The sequence below is a fragment of the Capricornis sumatraensis genome, chromosome 12 (assembly GCF_032405125.1).
Source record: "Capricornis sumatraensis isolate serow.1 chromosome 12, serow.2, whole genome shotgun sequence".
In the NCBI taxonomy this organism is placed as follows: domain Eukaryota; kingdom Metazoa; phylum Chordata; class Mammalia; order Artiodactyla; family Bovidae; genus Capricornis; species Capricornis sumatraensis.
In genome coordinates, this window is record NC_091080.1 from 40,966,425 (window position 1) to 40,978,893 (window position 12,469).

General features: G+C 43.5%; 1 protein-coding gene across 1 annotated transcript in view; it reads right to left on the reverse strand.

Moving 5' to 3' along the window:
• The window catches only part of MTUS2 (microtubule associated scaffold protein 2), a 259,084-nt gene that overhangs the window by 227,286 nt on the left and 19,329 nt on the right, over positions 1-12,469 (reverse strand). The window contains exon 3 of the mRNA XM_068984629.1: positions 6,464-6,661. Coding sequence (XP_068840730.1) covers positions 6,464-6,661 — 198 coding nt within the window. The remainder of the gene's footprint in view (positions 1-6,463; positions 6,662-12,469) is intronic.

The window sequence follows — 12,469 nt, forward strand, 5'->3', positions numbered from 1 at the left end:
TGTACAAGGACATCAATAAGGCTCAACCTCAAAGAGGCAATAGCTTCTCTGAAATTTAAGCTCACAGGTCCCTTTCAGCACCTTTTCCCATGAATAAAGAATGACTCCCTCTTTGCCAATGGAACATGAGAGAGGGTGATGGCTGCCTCAGCAGGAATTATTAATAATGCTTCTCATCAACTCTGATCTTATTTAGAAGGCATGTCAGATATAGACAATCAAACATGCCATGTATGTAAACGTACTCTGCAGCATTCATAATCATAAACATTGGATTTAACATTGCAAAAGGCTTTCACACCAACCCACACCTTCATTGATTAACCTTCCAAAAAGGCTACTGATTTCTCACTTCAGATCATTATTGCAAAAACCCAAATTTTATTCAATAATGAAAAGAACACTTACTTATTTCAAGTATTAAAATAAGAACTAAAACTTCAGAGTTTAATGAGACTAACCAATCTCTCTAAATGTTGACAACTAATTTTGGAAACTTTGAAATTCTCTCATGAAAACGCTCAGGGATGTCCCTGCCAGTCCAGTGGTTAAGACTCTCAGTTCCCAATGCAGGGAGCACAGGTTCAGTCCCTGGCTGGGGAACTAAGATCCCACATGCTGTACGTGGTACAGCCAAAAGAAAAAAGAAAACCCTCAACAGCTGGGTTTCAGCTCAATTCATTTAACATGGCTAATTATATGCACAGTGATATATAAGGTCTTGGACGTTTGTGAGACTAGTATGTCAGTTCACATGATGATATAGCTCTGAATATAGTGAAGTTGCTCAGTCGTGTCCGGCTCTTTGCGAACCCATGGACTGTAGCCTACCAGGCTCCTCCGTCCATAGGATTTTCCAGGCAAGAATACTGGAGTGGGTTGCCATTTCCTTCTCCAGGAGATCTTCCCGACCCAGGGATTAAACCAGGGTTTCTCCCATTGTAGGCAGACACTTTCCTGTCTGAGCCACCAGGGAAGCTCTGAATATAATTATACTACAAATGATCAATTAACTTTTTGAGTTGTTATCTATGAGCAGATCACAGTTGGGCTTCCCTGGTGGCTCAGCGGTAAAGAACTTGCTTGCCAATGCAGGAGACGCAAGTTCGATCCCTGGGTCTGGGCAGATGCCCTGGGGAAGGAAATGACAGCCCCTGCACTTCAGGAGGTTTTCTGGATGTACCAACGGTTCCTCCCAAAGTATAGATCATGCCCATCTCCACCTCCCCAAATACTGTCCAGTTTACAACCCCTCCAAGAAACTCCCAGATCACCTTACTCAGAGACGAACCCTCCATGGGATGAACTGAGAGTAGCACTGCCATATAAACACTTCCACGTGTCAAACAGGCAACTAGTGGGAAGCTGCTGTGTAACACAGTGAACCCAGCCGGGTGCTCTCTGATACCTGGAGGGGTGGGAGGGGGTGGCTGGGAGGGAGCCTCATGAGGGTGGGGACACACGTATAGCTGATTCATGTTGTTGCACAGTTGGAGAAGACTCTTTAAGAGTCCCTTGGACTGCAAGGAGATCCAACCTGTCCATCCTAAAGGAAATCAGTCCTGAATATTCACTGGAAGCTGAAGCTGACACTCCAATACTCTGGCCACCTGATGTGAAGAGCTGACTCATTTGAAAAGACCCTGATGCTGGGAAAGGCTGAAGGTGGGAGGAGAAGGGGACAACAGAGGATGAGATGGTTGGATGGCATCAACGACTCAACGGACATGAGTTTGAGTAAACTCTAGGAGTTGGCAATCAACAGGGAGCCCTGCTGTACTGCAGTCCATGGGGTCGCAAAGAGATACGACTGAGCAACCGAGTGACTGAACTGAACTGAACTGAACAGCAGAAACCAATACAATATTGTAAAGCAATTATCATCCAATTTTTAAAAAGCATGTTATATAAGAAAACCTAATGGCTGAGACAAATGTTTTCAATGGATTAAACAGGGGAAAAAAAGATTACAAAGAGTACATATGACTCCCAAGTTGTGAAAGAAAAAAAAATGTGTACATGCATATGAGAATAAACTAGAAAGATACACATCAAAAAAGCAAAAAAGAAATGAGCCCTCCACCCCAACTCAGTTTTAAGGCTGTGAGCACAAATATCCCCTGGTCATGATTATTTATCTCCGTTTCAGTTTCTCTGCTCACATCCAGTTCCACCCCTACTTTCCCAAACATTCTACTGCTTCCCTGAACCAGAAACAGAAGCAAGAGAAAACCCTTCAGATTTCTGCTTTCTCTTTCCAAATTCTTTGTTTCAGGATTCTGGCCTCAGCTCACTGCAGAGAGAAAACATGAGCTATCACAGAAGAGAACAAGACGAGGAGAAATTGAAAAAGGCAGCTGCAAATGTCACCTTCTTCATGAGACTTTCTATTTCTTGAGCACCAATAGGTTAGGTGCCATTCAGAATCCACAATGAGGGATGAAACTCCACATAAATTATCCTATCCTTGGGTGATATGATCTATTTTCATTAACGATTAATTCATGAAACCGTAAGTTTTCCCATCCATCCCCCCATCCCACACACACATCCAAAGGTCTTAATTTTTTTTTAATTGGTATTTTTATTTTTTTAATTTATTTTTAATTGGAATATAAGTGCTTTATAACGTCGTATTGGTTTCTGTTGGACAACATGAATTAGCTATAAACGTATGTATATCCCTTCCCTCTTGAGCCTCCCTCCCACCCACTCACATCCCACCCCTCTAGGTCATCACAGAGTGCCAAGCTGAGCTCTCTATGCTATACAACAGCTTCCCACTAGCTATCTGTTTAACACATAGTAGTGTGTATATATCAGTGCTATTCTCTTAAAAAACACCTCCTTATCCACTGGGAAAATCAAGTCTACAAACCTAACTGCTGATAAATTTGACAACCCTGAATACTCTGGGCTATTGCTAACACTAAATTCCATAGCTACTGTTTTTCTCGAAGCTTCCACTGCCTAAAGCATACTGAAGAGTCTTTTTCCTTTCTCTGATAACTATTTAAAAAATGATGAGCTACGTACTGGGTTGGACCTGCTGAAATACTATGATTTTAAGGAGAAATTTAACTTTTAAGTTAGAAGATTATTTTCTTCCTATTCACGTTCAATCTTTAAACACACACACACACACACACACACACACACACACACACAGTGGGTCATGACCTAGTGGGATTTGAAGTTTTATCTGCAGTTCAAAACTGGCCAACTTCATCATCTTCCCCCGATGAACCTATAGAGGAGGGGTGAGGGGGTCTCCTGTAGCACACTGAGGATAAAGGTTGTGTGTTAATCCGGAGAGACCAGGTTACTAGCAGGGGATTTCAGGGAGCCAGGCTGACCCTACAAGGAGCGCTGCCTCACCATAGCGGCCCCCACACATCCGGTCATCACGGGAACACACACCTGGGAAGGGGCGGGGCAGGGAGAGGCGGGCTGGGCCTAAGGGCCCTCTCATGCCAACTGGACTCTAAGATTTGCTTCCCTAATAGATAGAAAAGACTCCACATCATGGGTGTGTCTTTACCATGTATGGCAGCTTTAATAACTAAACAGAGGAAGAAGAACATGGTCCCAGGATGGGACCAGGTCATTCTGTTTGCTCAGCTATAAAATGAAGGGGTGGACAGGATGGTAAAATACCCTCAGATTCTAAGGACCAACAGATGATTTCTTTCCCTGCGTTGGCTCCAACTGCCAAAACTTTGTAGAGAAAATCAGAAGACACATACATCAGGGCACCTGCCTTGGGAAGCCTCTGCCCTGGGGGGGCTGAATGAATGGTGCTAAGTCTAAGCCCCGGGTAGAGGGCAGACTCCATGTAAGACCACAGTCGGGGCTTCCAGGCCACCCTTTTACAGTCATCACTGCTTGCCCATCAGGACACAGAAAAACCACACAGAAGAGTTGCAAATAAATCAAGGTAGCCCAGGAGACACTAGGAGATTCATAACAAAACACTCAGTGTCCCGCATACAGTATTCATAGCCACATGGACAGTGTCAAGACTACTTACAGGCACGTGAGTATTTAAAATCATGAACTGCACATTTGCAAATAGTCTCCCATTATAATCATGTTTCAGATTTTGAGGGATCTCCTGCCTGTTGTGCAATCCCTTATTATAGCCATATTCCTAAAACAAACCCTAGGGGAATATAATGCCTAAAGAAAGGCACACAGGAAACAAAAAGGAACAAACTCTGATATCATATTAGCTGTTTTCATGAGCTAAACTGGCAACATTTGCTCCTAGGAGTTAATCTAAGGACTTTCAGCTCTCCCAAGAGTTTTGTAGTTTACTTAATCCTTGTCATCAAAGCATCAGGAGCAAAAGTTTTCCTGACATTAAATCTAGTAACAAGCAGAAGCATAATATTAATAGCTAATAGTATTAAGACACGGAGAAGGCCATGGCACCCCACTCCAGTACTCTTGCCTAGAAAATCCCATGGACGGAGGAGCCTGGTAGGCTGCAGTCCATGAGGCTGTGAAGAGTCAGACACGACTGAGTGCCTTCCCTTTGACTTTCCAGTTTCATGCAATGGAGAAGGAAATGGCAACCCACTCCAGTGTTCTTGCCTGGAGAATCCCAGGGAAGGGGGAGCCTGGTGGGCTGCCGTCTATGGGGTCGCACAGAGTCGGACATGACTGAAGCGACTTAGCAGCAGCAGTATGAAGACATAAATAAGTGTGAAGTTTTTCTGTGATTTAGTGAAGGACAAATTTATATACAGTTAGGCAGCAAACAATTAAAAAATCAGTTCTAACGTACTGTTTTTTAGAAATAGGAAACAGTCCTGAAGAGAGTAAATATGGCTTTTACGATGAAGTTTGTAAGCTAAGAGTTATTTTCTCTGGCACATGGCTCTTGTCTCCTTGGGTGTTCACGGAGTCCTCGGCCTGCATCCTTTGATGCACAGGTGAGAAGAAATGCCCTAAGCACATCTGGAATTATTCCATTCACACCTGTTACCTCTCCTTTTGAAAAAGCACCTGCTGTGGGGACAGGGCTGATTTTTTTTAAGAAGTCAAAATCTTAACTCCTTCCTTGGAAAGACACATACCATATGAGATTTTTTTTTATCATTTATGCTCCATCTAAGAGAGAAACATGACCCTGGGAACCTCTATTGAAAATGATGACAGATCATTGCTCCTCTATTTCAAAACCTTCGGACTGTTAATATGAGCACGTGCGCGCACACACACACCCCCCTAGAAATAAGAGTCACACATTTAAAAACAGTGCTCTAGTATATTTGTGTTAAGATTTTGAGACATGCACCATACTGTGATGCAACCCCTGATCCCAGCGGGATTCCTAAAATGATTCCCAGGTGAAAGCAGGTCACCTTCAGAGAACCAAGTGAACAACCTCTCAGAAATGCTTACAAACACATTAAGAGGAAGGAAAATATAACCCATTACTTTTAGGAATAACCAGGCAGGCCAAAATTTAGACCAAGTGTACAAATGCTCCACCCAAGAAAGAACAGGGGGAAAAAAATAAGCTTAGAGAAAGGAAATGGAACAAATAATACAAAATCCATCTCATTCTTAACCTCTCTTCCTCCTCTCTCTCTCCCCCTCACCATCTCTTATTCCAACTTGATTCAGCTCATATCATCCTTCAAACAGCTCTCCATAGGAAAGCTGCTAAGGAGTATGCAAATCATTACTACTTGACATCTGAGGTGTCACAGCTTCAGATCCAGTCGATGAGGCTGAAAAGCTGCTTGAGCCTTGAAGGTTCAGGTGAACAAGGGCATCCTCTGAGTCTTCTTTAGGGACAGGGGCTGCTGGGACCTGCTTGAAGGCTATGACTTCATCCTTTCAAATTCAGCTTACAACACCAGTGTCCGGAAGCAGGTCTGGACTGACACCTTCTCAGCTCACGGGGACCTTCCTTGGCACAGACTTAGAAGAAGCTCAGCTGGGCTTCCCCGTTTCTAGCATCCTTGAGTTGACTTTTAGAAACTGAGTGCTCCACCAACAGGAAGGCATAATGGATAATCACAGGTGACTAAAATGATTCTTTCCACTATATTTCACATCTAATATGCTTCACGATAGCACAACACGGTAATAACATTTTTGGATTTTTCTGTGGTTTCTTACCTAGAATGCATGAGGCAAAGGGCTCCTGCAATCAGCCTCTAGAAAGCAATAAGTCACTTTCTAGATTTAAGAGTAATTTAGAAGTCCTTTTCAGGCACATTCACTCCCCATATAACTTGGAAAATGGTAGTGCCAAACAGGCTTTTTTCCCCTACAGTAGATTATTTTTAAAGTCCCAAGCATGGTAGAGTAAGGTAGTCAACCGAAATTCTTACTTTATGCACACAGAAATTGCAATCCCGTGTACACGTGCTGATTCGCTCTCTGCTGGTCAGGCCTGTCTGGAACGGCAGTGTCGCCTGCCCGCCCGCCCATCCGCCCCACTTACGGTTGGCCAGCCGGCTGGGCTCGGGCTGGGCGCTGTCCGCCGACTGGGTGCTGGACACCGAGGACACGCTGGAGCTCCGGACGAAGCCGAAGGCCGCCAGCTTGGCTGCGGGGAGACGCGAGTAGCCAGGAGGACGAAGTCCAGATTTGGGTAGGTTGGATTTTGCAGCATTTGAACTGGAAGCTTTCTTTAAATCTGCTAAAATGAACCCAAACCAGGAAGAAAAAAAAAAGCCTCAGTTGACAGCAGGATAGAGAATGCACAGATTGTGAATACTAACCCAGCTCCAGCATAAACAAACCATAATTTATTCTTTTTAAAAGTTTATTTAGTTATCTATTTTGGGCTATGCTAGGTTTTCCATCCCTGGTTCAGGAAGATCCCCTGGAGAAGGACATGGCAACCCACTCCAGTATTCTTGCCTGGAGAATCCCATGGACAGAGGAGCCTGGCGGGCTACAGTCCATGGGGTCACAAAAGAGCTGGACACAACTTAGTGACTGAGAATGCATTCAAAACTTTAAAATTAGTTCCCAGTTATATGCAAATCTGGTTGATGTTGAAATAATAAAACATTATTATAAATCCATGATTTAAGCACCTCTGTGTTTGAGCCAAGCTCCACACCTAGCCACTGCAAGGATCATCCCAATCCTATGAGAAGTCTCTCAACACCAGGTAGGACCAGAACGTTATCAATACACAAATGCTTTTTAATGACACTTAAAGGGGAAAAGGGCCAAGCAGCCTACTGTTTTGTATAACATTCCTAGTCAAGCCACTTAACTTTCACTGCAGCCATATTTACTGTGTTCAGACCCTTCATCAGTGTTCTTACACTACAATGAACTCTTCATTATCTATTGAAAGCTCAATCAGGTTGCCTATTAATTTAAGAAATGGACTATCTGTTTAAAAAATAAAATTCAAGGTGTAAAAATGTCAGTGAACAGTCTGCATATAGAAAGCATTTTGGACATGATTTTAAGCAAGCTGCAGGAGAAGGTGAAGAACAGGGAAGCCTGGTGTGCTGCAGTCCATAGGGTCACAAAGAGTTGGACACATGACTGAGCAACAAGGTGTGGAAATATAGAGAGAACCAATGGACTCTAGGCTGGCCTACGGAGCCCCTTCCTCTGGCAACAGCTCCCCTGAGGGGGAGGCTGGGGTCACACCTGTGTCCAGCGAAAGTGGGGTCTGTACAGCTGTGGTTTCCTGACTTCTGCTTTTAGGAATAGGACTATGGGATTGGACTGGGGCCCTTCTGAGAGTGACCCTGAGTCATGAATCTTTGCCAGGACCTATGTGCATGTCTTGGAAAGGAGTTGGGACTGATGCTTGGCTCAGGGGAAAGGCTACCTTGTCATATGGGGGCCCACTGGGTAGTCATTCATGAAAAAGCAGCCATTAGGGTGAAAAAGAGGAAAAAAGACCAAGCGGTCTGTGCTCCTAAGACCAGATGGCTCAGCAGCACCTGCGCCACCTATGTGTCTGTCACACAGAAACCCTGATCCCCAGGTGCTGGTGGTTGTTAGTCGCTCAGTTGTGCTGACACTTTGTAACCCGCGGACTGTAGCCCACCAGGCTCCTCTGTCCATAGGATTCTCCAGGCAAGAATACTGGAGTGGGTTGCTGTGCCCTTTTCCAGGGGATCTTCCTGACCCAGAGATTAAACCCAAGTCTCCTGAATCTCCTGCACTGCAAGTGGAATCTTTAGAGCTAAACCACCAGGGAAGCCCAATCCTCAGGGTCATCTAAAAGAACACCCATGGCATCTCTGTGGACACCAAAGAGCTTAACTCAAACCCACCCAGGGTCCTGACATCCCATAAAGCAACCACTGCCATAGCGAGGTCCCACCCCAGAGGATGTTGGTTTGAAGCTTTCTGGAAGAAATGTTATCGATACAAGCAGAGCACAGGAACCTCCAGGGAAAACAACAAAGGGAAAAAAGGCTGAAGGCAGAGGGGAGGAGGAAAGAGACAGAGAGAGCATTGGCCTAAATCATAAGGGACAAAAAGTGGAAGCAACACAAAGGTGCATTAACTGAGGAAGGCCAACACAGTATTTCTCAGCCATAAAATGGACCGAGGCCCTGATACGGGCTACAATATGCATGAATCGTGAAACATTAAAGCAGGGGCCCCCCAAACTCCGGAATCTAATGTTTGATGACCTGAAGTGGAGCTCACGTCATAATAATATAATAATAGAAATAAAGTTGCACAATAAATGTAACACACCTGAATTATCCCAAAACCACCCCCCCCACCACCCCCCAATTCATGGAAAAATTGTCTTCCATGAATTCCATCCCTGCTGCCAAAAAGGTTGGGGACCACTACATTACAACAAATGGAAGAAGCCAGACAGAAAAGGCTGCACGTTGCACAATTCAATTATATGCAACGTCCAGAGGAGGCAAATCTATAGAGACAGGAAGTAGGTTAATGGTTGCCAGGGGCTGGAGTTTGGGGAAAAGGGGAGGGTTTGATAACAGGCACAGGGTTTCTATAAAAATGTTCTAAGACTGATGGTGGTTGTGGTTGCCCAATGCTGTGAATAGACTAAAAACCACTGAACAGCATCCTTTAAAAGGGTGACTCCTATCTAGCCTTATGAATTATATATCAATGGAGCTGTTATATGAAAACAGAAGTTTTTTAAAGAATAAAGAATTCTTGTGTTCAGTAATAGGCTTACACTGAGCTGCAGCAATGAGTGTCACAAATTCTATCAGCATCTTCACTTTCAAAGGGCCGTGACAGACGGAGGACTTGGTCTGGCATTGTGAGTCCTCCACAAAAACCCATTCTAACAGGGAGATGGAAGAGATGCTCTGTATGGCAGATCAAAGTCTCTTCCAAATGAATATGACCATAATGGGGAAATTAAATAACTCCAAAAATTAATTTGAACACTTACAAAAAGAACTCTAGAATCAAATATTCAAATCCCATGCAAAGGAGCTTATGTGTGCTTACGTCTTTCATTTTCATCAAGGCTATACATTCTGTCAAGATTTTTGCCCCCCCCCCCCCAAAGATACAAACTCCTGTTTGAACAACAAAAGAGATTTTGCTGCTATTAAGCGCTAAAAAGATGTGTCACTTTTTCAAAGTAATCCTGGTTTTCTTTTGAAAGATGAATCCTTTAAAGAACGCATATCTTCACATTTAGAGGAAAAATGAAAAGTTGTTATTTGTTCTTACCTCTTCCCCTTTTGTAGTGATTCTCCTTCAAATATGACTTTGGAATGCTAGAAATATCTCAATCAACTAGAACGAGATTATGGTGCTTTATGGCTCAATACTATATTGATAACGGTCCATCCATTGTTGTCCCATGTTTCTGACATCTCAGGTAGTGAAAAAAACCTTTAAGAATGGAAATGGATATCCATCCAACTCAATATGCATTGACAGACACCACCATCGCCAAGGCACTTTAGAAGGCACTGTGGGAAATTCAGAAACAAAGCAGGGGCCCCCAAGAGGGGCTTACAACCTACTGGCATAGAGACATTTGTTGATAAATAACCACGGTCTAGAATAAGGGGTCAAACAGGCCCAAACAGAGGCCAGACCAAGCGCAATGGGAAGCAAAGAGCTGAAGAAAGGCAAAATCATCAAGTAGAATGACCCAGGGTATTTACCCAAGGCCCATTTTCTCCTGATTTTACATCTGAAGTGGGTATTTTCTGGTATATTTATGCACATAGAACAACACATTATATGACTCAAACTATCCTTTTTAAAAAACTTTTATTATAGTTCTTCCCAGTTGCTTTTAAAAAGTTTTTTTCTTTCACAGATACTTTGTAGAGAGGTGGTTCACTTTGTTCGAGTGGCTGAGAAAGAAATCCTCTCTCACTTTACTCTCGAATAAGAATAAACAGCAGCTCCTTTTTCCTCCACGTTGGGAGATAATAAGCAAAACTTTTAATGTTAAAGCTGCAACCATCCCACAGGAGATGAGAAAGACACAATTAAAGAAAGAAAGGAAGTGGCAGGTTTCAGGATTGTACTAAAGATCTGGGTTTGATGGTAACATCAAGTGTATAATCTCAGGACAGACTCAAACTCTCTGAATCTGATTTCCTCATAGAAAACATGAGGACAGGACCTCCCTGATGGTGTAGTGGGTAAGAATCCACTTGCTGATACAACATAGGGATTGCTCCCTGGTCCAGGAAGATCCCATGTGCCACAAAGCAGCTAAGTCTGTGAGCCACGACTACTGAGCCAGCGCTCTAGAGCCCAGGAGCTGCAACCACTGAGCCCGTGAGGCTGGAACCCAGGCTCTGCAACAAGAGAAGCCATTGCAATGAGAAGCCCGCACGCAGCAACTAGAGGGTACCCCCTGCTCCCTGCAACTGAGAAAAGTCTGCTAGCGCAGCAAGGAAGGACCAGAGCAACCAAAGATAAACACGTAAGTTATAAAGGAGAAAAGAAAAATGAGGATAAAACCATCTGCCCGTTATAATGACAGAAACGAAACTGCATCTAAAAATGCATACCCTGGGGCTTCCCTGGTGCTCCAATGGTTAAGACAGCCGCACTCCCAGGAAGGCCTTTGAGGAAGCTGTTCGTGAGGGTTGAAAGTGAGGGAATTAATGGAAAGTGAGACTCTGATGCTGGGAGGGATTGGGGGCAGGAGGAGAAGGGGACAACCCAGGATGAGATGGCTGGATGGCATCACTGACTCGATGGATGGCATCACTGACTCGATGGACGTGAGTCTGAGTGAACTCTGGGAGTTGGTGATGGACAGGGAGGCCTGGCGTGCTGTGATTCACGGGGTCGCAAAGAGTCGGACACCACTGAGTGACTGAACTGAACTGAACTGAACGGAGTCCTTGTTAAGGGTGGCTGAAAGTTTAGCAACAATGTTACCTGCTGTGGCATGGAATATAGAAATTGTATCTAAAGAATTCAGGACTCCTGCTAAGGAGATTTCCAGGCCCAGAAATAAAGATGCTACCCAGCTGCTTACTATTCTGGTAAAAAAGAAGAATGGAGAGACAAGCTAAAGATGTGAACATAAAGTAATGGTTAAACGTTAAGAAGTTACAACACACTGAAAATTCAAAGCGTCTCTAAATGATAAACAAGATCAAAATTAAGAAATGGCTTCTTAGCCAAGATCAGACCTAGGTCACTGTCAGAAATACACGTCCAATGATGAAGCAAAGAGATGACAATAAAACCCTTTGGTGAGACTTCAGGAAAATCTAAAGCAATGCCTGAAATTATTTTTAAGTTTAATGCTAACCTCAGGACAGGTGTGTCTGTCCACAATCCAGGTCACTGGCATTGTTTAATACCCAGGCTAGAAAGGGAACTAGTGAAAGTTGTTTTATTTTGGTTTGGTTTGGTTCATGGTTTTAGAGCTGCAAAGGGATGGATCTAAAGGTAAAAACAGAATACTGCTAACTGAGCAATAAGCAATCTGCAAAACCAAATAAACGTATGTATGCAGTATGTCTTTAACTGAGGTCCGAATCTTGAGTTTTACTTTCTTATAGTACTCTAAAACACTGAGACCAAGCATTTTTGCATTATTAGAGTCTAACTAAGATCTGAGTATCTACATCCGCATTTCTGTTTCGATCTTGCTGCCTCTCCTTAAGTGGCTGGATTTAATCCAGAGATTCACAAACATCCAGTGATGTGTTTCCCACTGTAGAAGAATAAAATCACCACTAGGGAGCGTTGACCACTCTATACATAATTGGTCAGTGTATAAATTCCTCAAAGGCTTTGGGTAAGAAATGGAAATTGGAAAGTGGAGGGTCGGGTGCAGGCTTGAGAGAGTGCTGCAAATGAAGGACATTTGAGGAAGGGACAAATAATAGAAATACCACAAATGCCATACTTTTGATGGGCAGATCTGCATACATTTAGAAGCTGTTTAAAAAGAGATGTCAAATACAGGTGACCTTGTACGAGGACACCTTACAGAAATGGCTGAGTTAGTCAATTATTTGTAAATGACTCTAAACCT